At 55.6% G+C, this 15,187-nt stretch overlaps 4 protein-coding genes across 4 annotated transcripts; 1 reads left to right on the plus strand and 3 right to left on the minus strand.

Moving 5' to 3' along the window:
* Positions 1-319: 319 nt before the first annotated feature.
* Positions 320-3,547, minus strand: GCG54_00011686 (Cell division control protein 4; the record flags this gene model as incomplete). The annotated part of the gene is made up of 2 exons (XM_045411583.1): positions 320-427; positions 485-3,547. 2 exons carry the CDS (start codon positions 3,545-3,547, stop codon positions 320-322), a joined length of 3,171 nt encoding a protein of 1,056 aa, XP_045256820.1.
* A 4,050-nt stretch (positions 3,548-7,597) lies between these two features.
* GCG54_00011687 (uncharacterized protein) lies at positions 7,598-9,830 on the minus strand (the record flags this gene model as incomplete). The annotated part of the gene is made up of 2 exons (XM_045411584.1): positions 7,598-8,643; positions 8,699-9,830. 2 exons carry the CDS (start codon positions 9,828-9,830, stop codon positions 7,598-7,600), a joined length of 2,178 nt encoding a protein of 725 aa, XP_045256821.1.
* A 1,826-nt stretch (positions 9,831-11,656) lies between these two features.
* GCG54_00011688 (Oxygen-dependent choline dehydrogenase) lies at positions 11,657-13,675 on the plus strand (the record flags this gene model as incomplete). The annotated part of the gene is made up of 5 exons (XM_045411585.1): positions 11,657-11,741; positions 11,800-12,192; positions 12,248-12,296; positions 12,346-12,705; positions 12,760-13,675. The coding sequence occupies 5 exons, from the start codon at positions 11,657-11,659 to the stop codon at positions 13,673-13,675; spliced, it is 1,803 nt and encodes a 600-aa protein (XP_045256822.1).
* A 139-nt stretch (positions 13,676-13,814) lies between these two features.
* GCG54_00011689 (Hydrolase tropI) lies at positions 13,815-14,806 on the minus strand (the record flags this gene model as incomplete). The annotated part of the gene is made up of 3 exons (XM_045411586.1): positions 13,815-14,135; positions 14,199-14,586; positions 14,757-14,806. The coding sequence occupies 3 exons, from the start codon at positions 14,804-14,806 to the stop codon at positions 13,815-13,817; spliced, it is 759 nt and encodes a 252-aa protein (XP_045256823.1).
* Positions 14,807-15,187: the final 381 nt, after the last annotated feature.

Here is a 15,187-nt window from a genome sequence, read left to right on the forward strand (position 1 = left end):
GACCATGAGCCTATCCCGCCGCCCAACTGCCTGTCGCCCAATATTTACATTAAGCCATACAAAGACGTGGTATATGCGCTCTGCGCGAAATGAGGTAACGCCCACTTTTTTTTTCGTTTCCCATCCGAGACCGTCAATATGATAAAAACGCCGCGAACCCGCTGATGATTGATTTCCATCCAAATACCCTTCCTACCAATGTCATTATGCCTTCGTGTGGTTTTGTCCTTGAGTAATGCTGTGGTTTTCTCGTTCGTGATATGCTGATTCGTGAAGAACTCCTTGTTTGCCGTTTTCGTAGACGTTCCCTCATTGCTCGTTACAAATCTTCGGCCAGAAGCGCGCGCACCTCAGGCTCGTTAAGAAGCTTACGCTCGCCGAGCTCTTCAGGCGGCTTGCCATCGCGGACAGCACCAAAGTCGAGGATCTGAACATGTTAAGTTAGTAAAGCCATTCATGGGTCGGGGGGCGAGGGTGAGCTTACCTCGACATATGTAAGACTGTCACGCTGAACGGCAGCCACACAACGTCTCTCGTCGAATTTGACCTGCCAGACTCCGCTAAGATCTGTCAACAGGTCTTGCACGCACTCGCCGGTGCGAATGTCCCACATCTTGACCGTCTTCTCGCTGCCGGAGATGACTTTGCGGCCGTCATGTTGGAAGCAGGTGATAGCGCCCGTGTGAGCCGTCAACACGTTCTTGCACTTGCCGTTCTCCGGATCCCAGATGCGCAGTGTGCTGTCAGCAGCAGCTGAAACCAGTCTCTCATCGCGCAAGTCTAGCAAACCAACAAGCAGACTATGCCCCTCGAGAGTGTGAAGACAGGCGCCGGTGTTCAAGTCCCAAATCTTGACCAGCGAGTCCATCGAGCCAGAAATGCAGCGGTTGCGCTCATGGTCCAGCACGACACTGTAGACCTTCTGAGAGTGGCCGTGGAGTACATGAAGCGACTCGCCAGTGCTGATGCGCCAGACTCTAACGGTGCTGTCATAGCTTCCACTGACAAGAGTATCGCCGTGGGCGGAAATCGCGCGGACCGAGTGGGTGTGACCAGACAGAGTCCGAATGAAGTACGGGCAGTCGGCGTCATTAGCTGGGGGACCGGTCTGAATGTACCTACGCGACCCGACTTCAGGCAAGCGCCAGACGCGGAGCTGGCTGTCACGAGATCCGGTGATGATCAGAGGCTTCTGAGGCGCCATGATAGCCTTGCCATCGTGGGTTTTGCCGGTCTCGGTAGGCATGAGGATCTGCAGACAGCGCACCGTGCTGGTATGTCCGTAAAAGACCTGGGTGCAAAGACCCTTTTCAATATCCCAAACGCGTACAGACCGATCAGTGGATCCAGACACAAGCATGTTGCCCTCGTACTGTAGTGCCCAAACGCCACCCTCGTGGCCCTCGAGCTTCTTCCGCAACTTGCCGGTCTTGGTATCGTAGACGTGGATAAGCGTGTCGTCGCTACCAGTGATGATCTTGTCTTCATCAAACTGCAAGCAGGTGATGACGTGACGAGGGTGGGCGGCAAAAGCGACGTGGCCAGGCTTGACCTTGCCGCTGGTCCAGCTTTGGCGGATCATGTAGTGGCGGCGGTAGAGACTCTTGAACAGGTGAAGCTTCTGCAAGCTTGGCATGCCCAGCTGAGGATTGGGCACCGCAGCGGCAGCGGCGTTTGCTGCCGACAGAGGTCCCTCGGATTTGTGCTGCTTGACTTCCAACTGCAGTGCCTCGTTGCGGGCAGACTCCTGGCCACTAACCCTCCTCTTTGATCGATCTGCGCCCGGAATGTTCATGCCCCGCTTGCGCTTGGAACTGCGGAGCTTGACCGTGGGATCTGGCTTCACAACAGCCTTGGTCAACTCGTTGTCTGCCGAGTTCAACCGGCTGGTCCGGCTGAGGTCAACTTCAGCACCCATAACGCCGACAGGATCCTGCCAACCCCAACCCTGAACAATAGCCTTGTCAAGCTCGCCAGGAGGGAGCGTGAATCCGTCTCGATCAAATAGCTCTTTCCAACCAGTCTCGTTCGTGTCGACGATGTTCCGCCAGTGCTTGGACACCTGAGCGGCTCTGCAGAGGTCGCGATGGTCGAGGAAGGAAAGCACGTGAAAGCTCAACTCAAGGGGAAGTTGCTTCAAGAAATCGCATTTCAGCGCCGGGGTGACGACATCGGCTACGAGTCGCAACGTCTTCCTAGGGCAGCGGCGAAGGAAGTTGTACATTATGAAACTCTTCATCTCGCTGGGCATCGCGTCGAACCTCTCCATCATGGTGCGTGCGTCGAGCATAGCGGTGTGGGCATCAAGGTTATCGAGTTGGGACGTGCTGTCATCAGCGGCTACCATGGACAGATCAGAGGAGTAGCCGCCCTCCTCCCCGACCTGGGAGTCGTGAAGCCACTGCTGGTTACGGAAGCTGTGATTTCTCCTGGTTAGAGCGGTGCTCTGGGTCGAGTCCTCGTCGTCGTCTTCGGAATCTCTGGAACCCAGTTGGGCGGCCGCGAGTGTGGGGGAAAGTCTCGGACTAGGGAGGCTCGCGTCCTGGGCAGCGACGGCATCGATCGAGGGCCGGTGGCCAACGGCACGGATAGCCTGTTGCAGAGACTCGTCGGCATCGACAAAGGGCTCGGCGTCAGCATCGGTGATGGGGGGAGTGGCTACGTTGCTGCTGAAGACGGTGAGGGCATCGCTGCCGATGGGGCTTGGTGCGTCGTGCATGTTTGCTTGACTGCTGGGGCCGGACTCGGGGGTATGGCTTGTGCGTGCGATCTGAAGTCGAGGTCGAGGGACGCGGTCGGAAGAAGAGCCAGCTAGCTCAGAAGTGTCGGGGGTAGCCAGGCAGCCGGTCTGCTTGCCTCTCGAGAGGTGGCGTCGAAGTCTTTGTGAGGCATCCTCGGTGAAAGAAAGGCCGACTGATCGGGGGTTTCTAGAGGGCCTAGATGGGAGACTGGGAGACGCGTTCTGAGATGAAGGTGAGGGATCACGAGCAGCCGAGCGACGTGACCTTCTCTGAAAGGGGTCTGAGGGGGACTTTGATGTGCGTCTCGGGGAGTCTTGGCTGGACTCGTCTTCTTTGAGCAGACCTGCGGGTTGCCTGTCGGCTGCGAGGGGGGTCTTGCGCTGCAAAACAGACAGCATGTCAGCATTCGCTGGAGGACAAGGAGGGGAAGACTCGAGGGAGGCGGGTACCTTCTTGGGGACGAAGAGGTCATCAGCCATGGCATCGGCAGAGGAGCCGGTGACGCTGAAGGAGAAGTTTGCGAGTTCGGGAGGCAGAGGCTTTGAGGCGAGAGGGTACTCCTTGGAGTCGAGTTCGTGGAGGGGGCGAACGTCGCGCAGATAGACGGGAGGGAAAGTGCGCTTTGTGGTGGTGGTAGTGGTGGTTGTCGTGGTCTCGATGCACTCGGAGACTTGGTACTGCAGGCTGGTCGAGTCCTGGCCGTGTGCCGAGTTGTTCTTCTCGTCGACGGAGAAGGAGACGGTCTGACTGGAGCGAGGCCGGCGGACCTCTACGGCGTTTGACTGAGGACCCGGCGAGGGCGTCATGTCGGGCGATGAGAGAGTTGCAAGGCGTTTGAGCGGACGAAAGGGTTGTGGCAGAGAGTTTGGAGGGCGGGGATAGGAAGAATGGAGGCGATGTCGAAGAGGTTCGCGAGAGGGGAGGCGGCGGAGAGGAGGAGGAGTGGGAGAGGGACAAAAGAGGATCGGGTTCAGGGCAGCCGCGGGACAAAGTGGTGGATGGATGTGGCAGCAGCAGGCGGTGCGGCGGTGGAAGTGGTTTGGTGAGGGTTCCAGGTTGGATTTGAAGAGTGGCGGGCGCGGGATTAGGTACGGTGCAAGGCAGCGGCACCACGGGTGCGGTTACGAGGACGGGAAGGTAGACAGTACGGTGCCTTCCGCGTTTCTTTGGTTTGATGGAGATGTACCCGGTACTGGTGAAGGAGTTTTCTTCTCTTTTTTTTTTGACCCTCCTAATGGTGGAAGGGGGTACAGCGCGAGGCAAGAAGCAGCCGGGCAGGGCAGCTGATGGGCCTGGTCCAGGTCCAGGTCCCGGGGGCAGGTCCAGACGGGGGAGGCCAGAGTGCGTGCAGCGACGACGAATGGCACCCAAGTAAGGTAGGTATTGCACTGCACTGCACCAGCCTGTACACCGCAACGAAACGAGTATTTTATAATGGAAGAGATGAAGTGCCGTGACAGGTGAGGGTCCTAGGTCGAAGACAGGACAGGAAAACAGGGCACGGGGAACGAATGCACCTCACTGGGTCGACGGCGAGTAAGGCGGAGAGAAAGGATGGAAGGAGAGAGGCGTCGGTGAATAACGCGGTGAGAGGTGAGACGGCAAGCAAGCCTCCAGGAGAGACAGAAGGGGTCCAGCGGGCAGTTAAGCCAAAAGACACGATATCAATCCAGGCACGTCACCTACCTACCTACCTACCTACCTACCTAGGTTGGAAATTGTAAAATGCCGGGGACGGAGGAATGTCGGGTTAGAGTGCGTACAGCTGTTTAACGCAGGCGTTTGTCTCTCTGTCTTCTGTGCTCTGTTTCCCGTTTAGGCGCCCCCTCTGCCTTTTCCGATGTCGTTTTTGATGTCAGCAGCGGTTTGCGTGCAGTGGGCAATGGACAGCGGACAGCAGCAATGCGACGGCAGAGAAATGCGGAATGGTTGTGACGGTGCTCGGGCTGGATGCACTAAACAGAGACACCAGGGACTGAATCACTGAATCACTGAATCGCTGAATCACTGGGCCACTGACGCTGCAAAGGCAACCCGCCCGGACAAAAATAAACGGAATAAGTAACAACAATAATGAGATTGTTGCTTGTTGCTTGTTGCTGAGGGCCGGCCGTCCCATCACTGGGTTAGTGTTATTAGCATGTTGGTCGTCGAGTTCAGCAACGCCGCTACTCATTCTAGTCTCTATTCTCCCGTGCCTGCCAGTCCAGTGTCCCAGGGCAGTGGGGAGAGCAGGCACAGCAGGGCAGGCACCCGACCCAACCGCGTAGTGTCTGTCTGTGCTTCGACGTCCCTTCCATACCCAGGTTGCAGCAGGTGTTCGTCGCCCTTTTTCTTCTGCCCCTCTTTCCTCACGGTTCACTCTGGAAGTGTCTCCTCATTGGCTGATTTACCCCGAACCCTCGCTAGTGGGGCTGACTCATGATAGCCTCACATGTACTCCTCACACCAAATCATCACCAGACGATACCTCTCTCCGAAACAACAGGCTGCTCGCGTGGTCTCCTGGATCTGGAACGCGGGTGGCCTGTCCAAGGCTCCAAGCCTCCTCTCTGCGCTGGCCAGGCTAGGCTGGGTTTGCCCTTTGAGTCTGTGTCTTTCGCCTTTCTCCTCCGCCGTCCAATCCCCATCTCGAGTCACCTCTCTTCAGTCCTCGTCTGTCGCCGTGGCTTGTTCTTTTCCCCCAATCCCCGACTCCTTTGACCTTCTTTGTCACGGATTCAGCGAACTGTGGAATTCTCCAGACGCCGGGCCCTCTCCCCTATTGTCTAACCTCTTCTTCACTTCTTCTCGACAACCCAGAGACACGAACCCATCGTCAGCTCCATTCCACATGGATTCTTCTGAGCCCAGGGGTCGACCCCAATTGTCCCCCTTGTTCTTGCGAACTCATCCCCGTGGCTGGTCACCACTTTCATCATGATCCTTGGTCCATGGAGATGGTCCACGATACTAGTCCACTACAAACCATGGCAAAACCAACCCAGCCCCTCGGCCCGCTCCCCTCCTACTCCCGATTCATCGTTCACCACTCGTCTTCACCTCACTTCTCGCGTAGATAACAGGCGCCAGGCACCCTCGACACGCTTTGCTTGACACGCCCCCGTGGGCTTGTGGCTGGCGCCATCCTCACTTTTGAGAAGAATTATTCTCCTCCCGCCAGACACGCTCAACCAGCCGGCCACCCGACCGATCTGTCTCTGGCCTCGTGCCAAGGGGCATCGCGTCTACCTAAAAATCCACAACCGCGTCTCTCCCGTGTCTTGTCTGCTCCTGTCCGGGTTTCATGAAATGCATTCCCTCCCCTTACCTCCCTCACCCGGCATCGTACACGTCCAAATATGCATCTGCCAGGCGTCCCCTATTCGACTAATTCCCTTACCCTACGTCTCTTGTCTTCTGTAACTCTTCTCCCCCTCGTCATCCTGACCGCCTCGCAAGACATCGTTGCACGCCAGCCCCTACAAAACAAAAAATAGGACGCCACAAACGCCAGGAACCTTACAACCAAAAAATGACCATGACGATGTCGCTCTCGTAATACTTGCTTACCTCACCTCATTGCATCTGCACTTGTTCCGTGCCCTTCGAGGCGAGGCACCGAGAAAGCCTGAATTCGCACAGATGCGCGCCATAAGACGACATCACATTAAATAGCTCCCTGCCCGCCAAAACCTCAGGGTTGCGGCATGCATCAAACTATCGGCACCACTGCCTGCATTCGTCGTCCCTTGCCGAACCAACACGAACCTTACCTCCTCCAAAAACTCCAAAAGGTGATCAGCAACCACCTGGGTACCAACAGCGACTTGGTGATCGTTGGAGAAGAGTTCCATGGCGTGACATTGAACGCCCATCATTGTCAAGGCGCTGCACCTCAACCCCGTGTCAGCACCCAGGCCCCGATACGAATCGCACACGCTCCGCCGGTCCAACGTCAGATGCATATTGCCCCCTTCTTCTACCAGTTACCACCAAAAACTGCCTGTTTGCAGCAAAAAGCCCCCTTTCTCATCATCAAAGCTACCTGTCCATTCGTAAGCAAGTCCTTCAGCCACGCTCATCTTGCCTGACGAAAGCCGGCATTGTGTGCCCTGGGCTCCCTCTCGTCTCGTCCGGCCACCACCCGCTAAGCCTGCCATCCTATGCTGCCCTCCCCCGGTGCCCCCCCCCGGTGTCCCCGGTATTCTTAACCCCCTGTCCGTCCCTCTCTCTGTTGCCCTGTTTGCCGCCGTCTGCCTGGCCTGGCTGCCCGCCCCCCGATCCAGCCTAGCGGCGCCATTCCGCGCGCCGCTCACCAGCACCGGAGGCACGCCAAAGGACAGGGAATGAAACAGCGCAGCAACCACCGTAGGCACTGCCCCTGCTCTCTGGTCCGCTCTGGTGCCTCGGTGACGAGCCAGTGACGGGCCCCGCATATCCGTCTTCCGTTTCCGTTTCCAGACCTCTCCGGCACTCCGGGTTGCCTCACCACCTCTGCCTGGCTTCCGATTGCATTCTAGCAACCTGCACACCAAGGGTAGTGAGTGTGTCATGTCCAAAAGTCTAGAAGGTCGTTCTGGCATGTTCCAATAATTAAGTGCAATCTGGGTTCGCAGCATCACTCCGCATGCATTAGGTCGGTTGAAGCATTCGTGAGCAATCATCATTCATGCATTGAATTGAAATCTATCGTGCGCTTTTTCATAGCCAAATGATCATCATGGCCCTGTGAGTCCCCAAACGCGCTGCCATGCGAATAGAAAAAGGAATCGCCATCTTTCCTACACACTCCCCTAAATCCAAAGGGCTCTTGGCTAGAACGAGACACGAGGCAGATGTTCATCACTGCTCTCATTGCCCCGTCCGACGGCCAATCAACCAATGTATACCGGCAACCTACTGCCAAAGAGCTCGCTCTTGGGCAGTTGGACATCGTTCTTGTGAAAGTCGTGAAGCATGAGCCAGCAAATCATCCGGAACACGAGCGTGCACCAGATGTCCTCATGGGTGGTCTCATGGGACGTGTCCTCATCCAGCAAGTCAATCTCTTCCTTGTCATCTTCGATCTCGGGCAGGTGTTCAAACGCAATCTCCTCCTCCGACTCTTCGTCTGAGGACTCGATTGTTGCGACTGTTCGCGTGGTACGCGCCGTGGTCGCACGCTTGAGACCATAGCCTGCCGGCGCCGGCGCTGCCTTGGGTTTGGTCTCCTCCGCTCGCCGGTCCGTCGACTTTTGCGACTCGTCTATAACCTTTTGCCGCACCGTTTTGAAGTACACCTCCATGAGCTTGGCTTGCTTGAGCTCCGGAGGAGCCGCGTCAATGGCCTCAAAGCGTGACTTGGTTTTTGTGGTCGTGGTTGCAGGATAGCCCGAGGCGTCTTGAGTGCGTTTGCCAGGTTGGGGGTTGAAGCCAGAAAGAACCTCCTGGATGTGGCTGCGAAGCACATACCGGACCATTTCACGTCGTTCCACCTCGTAGGCCGATTCTGTATGGTCTCCCAGCACGTTTCCAGGCTTATCCGAGATGGATCGCATGAGCTTGGACTTGGTTGTGTATTCCCTGTGCATCGTTGGGCGGGTCTCTTTCCTCCTGAATGTCAGGATATCGTCAGTGTCGTCGAGTGCAGCATGCAGGGCACTCATGAGCGGCAGGCTCAGTTCGGCGCGTCGATTCACCGGCGCTGGCTTGATTTCCTTTTGCAAAGTCTTGATATGCCTCCAGATTTGCCTCGCCTCATCGCTAGGGTTCTTCCTTCCGCCGTAGAGCTTCTTAAGCTGGTAGGCATATGCATCGAGCAGCCTTGGCAGATCAAAGTTCTTCGTATCCCACTTGAAAAGAGTTGGATTCGGAAGCAAACGGAACACACTTCTGTCAATATGAAGAGTTTGTCCAAGCATGCCAACAATCTCGAATGCAACTGTACAACGTCAGCGTCGAGAACTCTGCGTTGTGTTGCTCACACTGTTAATTACCTGGGAAAAGATGACCAAGCTTTGTTGTCGTCTTGTTGTCAGAGAAGTATCTGACTGTGTTCGTGTTGCAGCCGATCAACACCAGAGTTTCTGCGATCTCGTCCATGGTCGCAAAGTTCAAGTTAGACAAGTCCCGGGATTCCCCAATGGGTAGATTGAGACGTCGATCGTCTGATTTTGACTTGTAAATCGTTGGAACAAAGCCGAAGCAAAGCTCCTTGACCTCGTCGACAGGAATCACGCGATTGGATTCGAAGCGGTTGCGTCCATGTACCTGGAAGGTGAACATGATGCCCAGCTCGCTGACCTTGGAACCAGTGACCGTGTACCCGTTACCTTCAGCTCGGTACCTGTCATTCGTCCGGTCGAATTCAACCCAGTAAATACCAAGCAACGCAATCATCTCTACGATGTGGCACCAGGTTGTAGTAGCATAAGGCTTCTTGATGCTGGATGGCATCGTGTCCCAGCTCTTGAGCTTCTTCTGTAGTGCTACAGTCAAACTGTAACTAGCAGTTACCGAGTCGAGTATTCCGTCGATATTCTCAGGCGCATTGATAGGAGCGTCGGCTTTCGGTGGCGGCTGCTGTTTTGTCTCATTGTCGTACTTCTTCTTCTGCCATTCTCTAGACTCGTGCTCCATTCTTTGCAATGCTGAGAGGAGAGTAACCCAAGAGGCCAGCTCGTTATCGGCCGTGTGTACCGCACGTTTGATTTCCTTCTCGGTGCTAGGCTGGGCTGCTCCTAGCGATGTCCATGTCTCCTCGAGGCTCTTTTGAGACCCATCGATGAACAAAATCGGCTGTTTTTTGACAGGGCCGTTCTCGTTGCCGGGGCGGCAAAGAAAGATGACGGGCGCCTCAAATTGGACCTCAAATCGGAACTCGTAAGGCTTGAGTACTCTTTTCCTTCCTTGTTCCCACAGCCCTATCGCTTTGTCGTCGCAACTTGAGTATCCGGCCGCAGAGGCGTAGTATTGCTGAGCAACCTGTAATAATGAAGCAAGTAAAGCAATAAGAGAGATGACAAGAGCGGCAATGGCCACCCACAACTCGTTGTCGTCGTCGTTGATGTTATTGTTGATCAGGTCCAGGGTTTCCCTGAACTGCGAATCGTTCATGCCCGTCGTCATGGTGGGCGTGTAGGCGAGGCCGTAAGCAGATGTACGCTGTTGTGCCTCTCCCTACCGACGTTCACAATCAGGCTCTGAACTTGCGTATCACAATCGGCTCGGTAGATTCGTAGTGTTCGACTCGCTCGAGGAATTGGGGTCGTAGGGGGATGTAGTTGAAGAAGCCATGGACAGAGGAGTCGTGAGGGAGCCGAGCCTCCTGGCAGATGCGTCAGATTTGTTCAGCTCGAGTAGCCCAGGAGGAGACCTGGGGTGTCGGGTGTGTCGAAGCTGGCAAGGAGCAGCGCAGGGCAGGGCAGACGAGGCTGCACGACGAGCTAGCGCGCGATGGCGGCACAGCCGCCTGCGTTGAGAAGGGTCTTGCAGCTGGGGGAGCTGTTGGACGGACGGGTATCCGTAGACGGCTGGACGGCGGATGGGCTGACTTGTGTCTCTGCCGCCGGCATCGAATCGCCTGGCGAATGGAACGTTGGTCGAAGGCTGCGAGAGACTGCCCTGTTCCGTCCCGTACAGTGGTGCGCGCATGCTGCCAACGGCCAGCAGGCAGACACGAACCGTTTGCCCAGCCATCTTGTTTCTCTCAAATGGAGAGGCCCCGTCCATCCATCAGCAAAGAACCGTGGCCCCCTGGCCGCAGCATGGCCCCCTTGTCTTGCCCAATAGCCCTATCAGTCGCTAGCTCGTGGCTCATATGGCAGGCACTATTTTGCAGTGCTGCTGGGTGGGTTTGTGGAACAACAGCAGGCAGCGGGATTCGCGGGCTCCGCCATGACTTACGACAACGGCAAACAACAACAATGGCAATGTTAGCCGGCGTTGGCGATGCAATGCAGTTGCTGCATGTATGTACGTTGACGTGGACGAGGGGAGAATGGAGTTGTGTTGACGTCTGATAGTGGCAGTGCCTCACTCATAACTGCTGCTTAAACCGTCCCAAAAAGCCAAACCCGACCCGCGTGTGCCCCAGGACTAGGAGCGGCCCGCCGTTCGAACCAAACAAAGGTCGGTGCAAAATATAGCGAGCGGGAACAGTTGAAGGCGGGATGGCAGTGCATTGCGGGCAGGGGCTGCTCCGTTTCCTGCCTGGATGCTTACTTGCTCGAGCACGCAACTGTCAAGCTTCCCCTCAGATCGTTGATAGCGTCTTAGCGGTCCGTTTTCCAGTGCCTGTAGTGTCCACCTCGCTAAGCGTACCCGGCAGCACAGGCCAAAGATGCCACAGCTGTAGGGGGAACCAGCGTCATTGGATTGGATCCAGCCAAGAGGTTTCAATGGTGATGAGTCTCATCCACTCAATCTTCCACTCCACTCATCAGCGACGACATGTCTTGCATGTAGACTATGTGACTAGAAGCCATCGAGCGTGCCCTCACAAATGGGAGTACTGATGTTCTAAATCATATAGAATATCCTTCTTCGCGTGAAGTCAATGCTAGACTGACCAACATGATCATAGGCACTCAACGCATCCCTCATACCAAGCAGACAGTCCGACGAATCACGTTGGCAATCGCAATGTTGAACATCTCTTCTTTGGACCCATAGCACATTACCACCAAAGTCCCATGCGAGACCGAGCAACCCGAAAGTTCCGATAGAAATGTCTCATTATCGAGGAACCGGTAAGAATAGCTTTGAATACATAAGCGCTTGTTTTAGCTTCACGCTGGCGTCAGGATCCTCTCTGCAACCCCTCAGTATGCTCGTCAGCACGCCGAATCCCGCTGAGACAAAGAATAAAGCCATGGCCATTCCCAGCAATCTCCTCCAGTTGCGAGAATTGTGTAGCGAGAAACACGTGTTTTCTCTGGCCAGACTGAACCGCAATGTTTTGGCCCTTCATAAGTCGATACCCAGAGCGTAGAGTCGCTGACGTGGCTGGCAAGAGCTACGACTACATCATAGTCGGAGGTAAGTGAAAGAATGTCCCCATTTCTGGCTAGCATCTCGAGGTCTAACCGGCCAAAAGGCGGAACAGCAGCATGCGCGATCGCTTCTCGACTCAGCGAAGACCCCAATGTCAGCGTCCTCGTCATATCCAAAGGCAAAGTCAAGGACGACTGGTTGAACAGCATGCCCATTGTTGGCAACGCAAGAGAAAATCACGGATCCGACATTGACACCATCCCTTCAGAGCCCGACGAACAATGGAACGGCGTTCCGGTCAGATACTTCGCATCGCAGGCGCTCGGCGGGGCATCCATACACAACGGGCTGCAGTACACGCGCGGACCTCCCGCCAACTACAACCACTGGGCAGCTCTCGGCAACGACCAATGGAGTTTCGAGAAGTGTGAGCCCTACTTCAAGAAGCTCGAGAACGCATCCTCCCAGCCCAAGGCGCCCTATCGTGGTCATGATGGTAATCGATTACCTTGTGTTGATCACTGTTGATAAAACTGACAAACGACCTCAAGGACCAATCCATATCAGACAAGATCCATCGTTGAACTCCGTCGATAAGTAGTAAGAAGTGTTACATAGCTCATGTTGCTTAATACTGATGGCCAAACAGTATCGAGGAAGCAGCAAAGGACATGAATTTGCCCGTGCGAAACGACATTAACAACCCGAATGCCCCGCCAGAAGCCTTATTTGAGATCGAGCACATGATCACCAAGACTGGACATCGCAACTCCGCCCAGGTGGGCTATCTGCCCAAGTCGCTTGTGCTGGAGCGCCAGGAAACCCTCACCATTTGCAGCGGCGCCGTGGCCACGAGACTCCAGTTCAGCCAAGACGGGACAGAAGCAACCGGTTTATACGTCTTGGATCGCCTTGACCAAAAGGCTGCGAAAGAATGTCTTGTCCGTGCAAATAGGGAGGTCATTGTCAGCTGCGGTGCCCTATTCAGCCCCCAGTTTCTCATGCTAAGGTACGTAAAACCCCTATTGGAACTATGAAGTTTGCTCCAGCTGAGACCTCGCAGTGGAATTGGCCCAAAGGAACAGCTTGAACAACACAAGATTCCTTTGGTGCGTAGCATGCCCGGGGTCGGAGCAAACCTCAACGACCACATCGCCTTCAGTATCGCCTTTCAAGTCCGCCTCGCCGATTCTTATATCCGCCTACTCAACCCTCTCATAGCCATCTGGCACCTTCTTCTCTTCATCTTCACGAAGACGGGCATTTTCTCTCGTTCAGGTGCTCGACTGTGCGCCTTCATTTCCAGCGAGAATATCGACGAGAAGACCATGACACTGAAGCCACCCAAGGATGCCTCCGATGAGCAGCGCCGGAGGGATCCGCATCTTCCAGAGAATGCCCCCGATGTGGAGCTGCTATTCATCAACGCGGCGTTCGACTATGAGAGAGGAAAGGGGTACTGCGGCTTCCAGACCTGCCTTGTCCAGCCATTCTCAAGGGGTAGGGTTGAGCTGGCGTCATCGGATCCCCTGGCCTTTCCCAAGTTTTACTCCCAGTTTCTCACAGATCCGCGCGACTGGGCCGTTGCGCGAAAGGCAGCCCGTTTTGCGATGAGCTATGTCGAAACATTCCGAAAATCCAAGTATCCCTTCAACTCCGCCTGGCATATCGCTCCTGGGGTCAAACGAGGAGGCATGGAGGGCAGTTGGAAGGACGTGTCGGACAAGGAGATGGACAGGTTTCTCAGAGAGCGGCTGCTCAACTTTTACCACCCGACCTCAACCTGCCATATGGGTTTAGAGAAGGATGGCGCTGTGGTTGGCCAGGATTTGAAGGTTCACGGGTTCAAGAATCTGAGGATTGCAGACGCAAGCGTGTTCCCGATGGTCACCAGTGCCCACACCACGGCACCAGTCTACATGGTTGCAGAAAGATGTGCTGATTTTATCAAGAACGACTGGGCAAAACAGAGTCACTGACAGAAATGCTCATTTTGATAGTTTCATCAGCAAGAGCTGCGTGGTGGTGGTGGTTCATGGCTTGGTATATTCATTCGTTGCCGGCATTCCAGCCCGGTATTATTCACAACTTGGTGCCTCCTCGCGCTCCTCCATTGAGTCACAAAAGGTGCTCGTCGAACCAGGCAATGGCCTGGTAGAAGGCCTGCTCCTTGGCGTACTTCTGAACCTTCTGGCTGACATCGCAGCGGACGGCGAAACCGTGCTCGACGCCGGAGTACAGGTTGATCTGGTAGGGAAGGCCAGTCTTCTGCAGGATCTCCTCGGACTTGTGGCGCAGAGGGGTAGGGAAGATGCTGTCGGTCTCGGCGGCGGCGATGGAGAGGGGGCCGTTGATGGCGGCTAGCTCGTCCTCATCGACGAAGCTGGGGTGGGCGACGAAGCCGACCTTGATGCCGTCCTTGTAGTGGCGAACGACGTACTGTGCAGGAAGACGTTAGCTAGGCCGCTCTCGGCTGTTGCACCCTGGTGTGGTTGGACATACCTTTGCGCCGAAGCAGTAGCCAACGGCACCGAGGTTGGTGATGTTGTGCTCCTGCTGGAGGTACTTGATGGAGTCGACGATGATGGGGTCGACGTCCTCCTTGTTGTGAGGGTGCTTGCCGTCGCTGCCCTCCTTGAACCACTTCATGATGTCGAAGCCAGCGGGCATGGGAAGAGACAATTGGTCGCCATCGAAGAGATCGACAATCAGGGTGGTGTAGCCGTTGGCGGCGAACTGGTCGGCGAGGAGCTGGCTGTTTTGCCAGATGCCAAAGACGTCGGCAACGAAGAGGATGCCGGTGTTCTTGTGAGCCTTGTCGGCGGGAGCCTCGGCGAGGTAGCCCTCATACTTGCCGCCGACGGAGACCTTCTTGCCCTGAGGGGTGCCCCTTTACATGGTGATATGTTGTCAGCGACATCGGGCCCAAGATGCTGATGATGGTTGGATTGCGATCCTTGGCGGGATACAGGAGCTTGGGTGCGCAATTCAGGGAATCAAGCTTTGCGAAGTGGGGGAGGGGTCAACTGGCGGGGGCATTGATAAATGTCTGTTACGTACTCATGCTTGACGCCGACTGTGCAGCACTGTCCGGGGGGGTTAGACGCCATTGTGATTATTGCAATGAATCAGTTGCGATGAGCAGTTTGGAAAGAAGAAGCAGAAGGGTGATCTGGTTTGCTGCTTAGGGAGAAGGGGTGTAGACGTGCTTAAGAGTGGAAGCTTGAACAGCCAGCATGGACGGAACTAAGAGGGGCTTTTGAGATGGAGGCAAATGCTATGGATGCTTGGAAGGCCCACGGCCACGGGTGCTGGGTGCGCCGGGGCCGCGGCGTTGACGTGAGGCATTACCAAGCAACTGGATTCTCATTGCCCATGCATCCATCATTGCTTGCCCATGGCATTGCGACTTGGTAGCCCCTCTTGCCTTCCTGGACGGGCATTCTTTTGGCTTCTTGGACACCCAAGACGGGGAAGCCATGTGGGCCGAG

The sequence above is a fragment of the Colletotrichum gloeosporioides genome, assembly GCF_011800055.1.
Source record: "Colletotrichum gloeosporioides strain Lc1 chromosome Unknown consensus_110, whole genome shotgun sequence".
NCBI lineage: Eukaryota > Fungi > Ascomycota > Sordariomycetes > Glomerellales > Glomerellaceae > Colletotrichum > Colletotrichum gloeosporioides.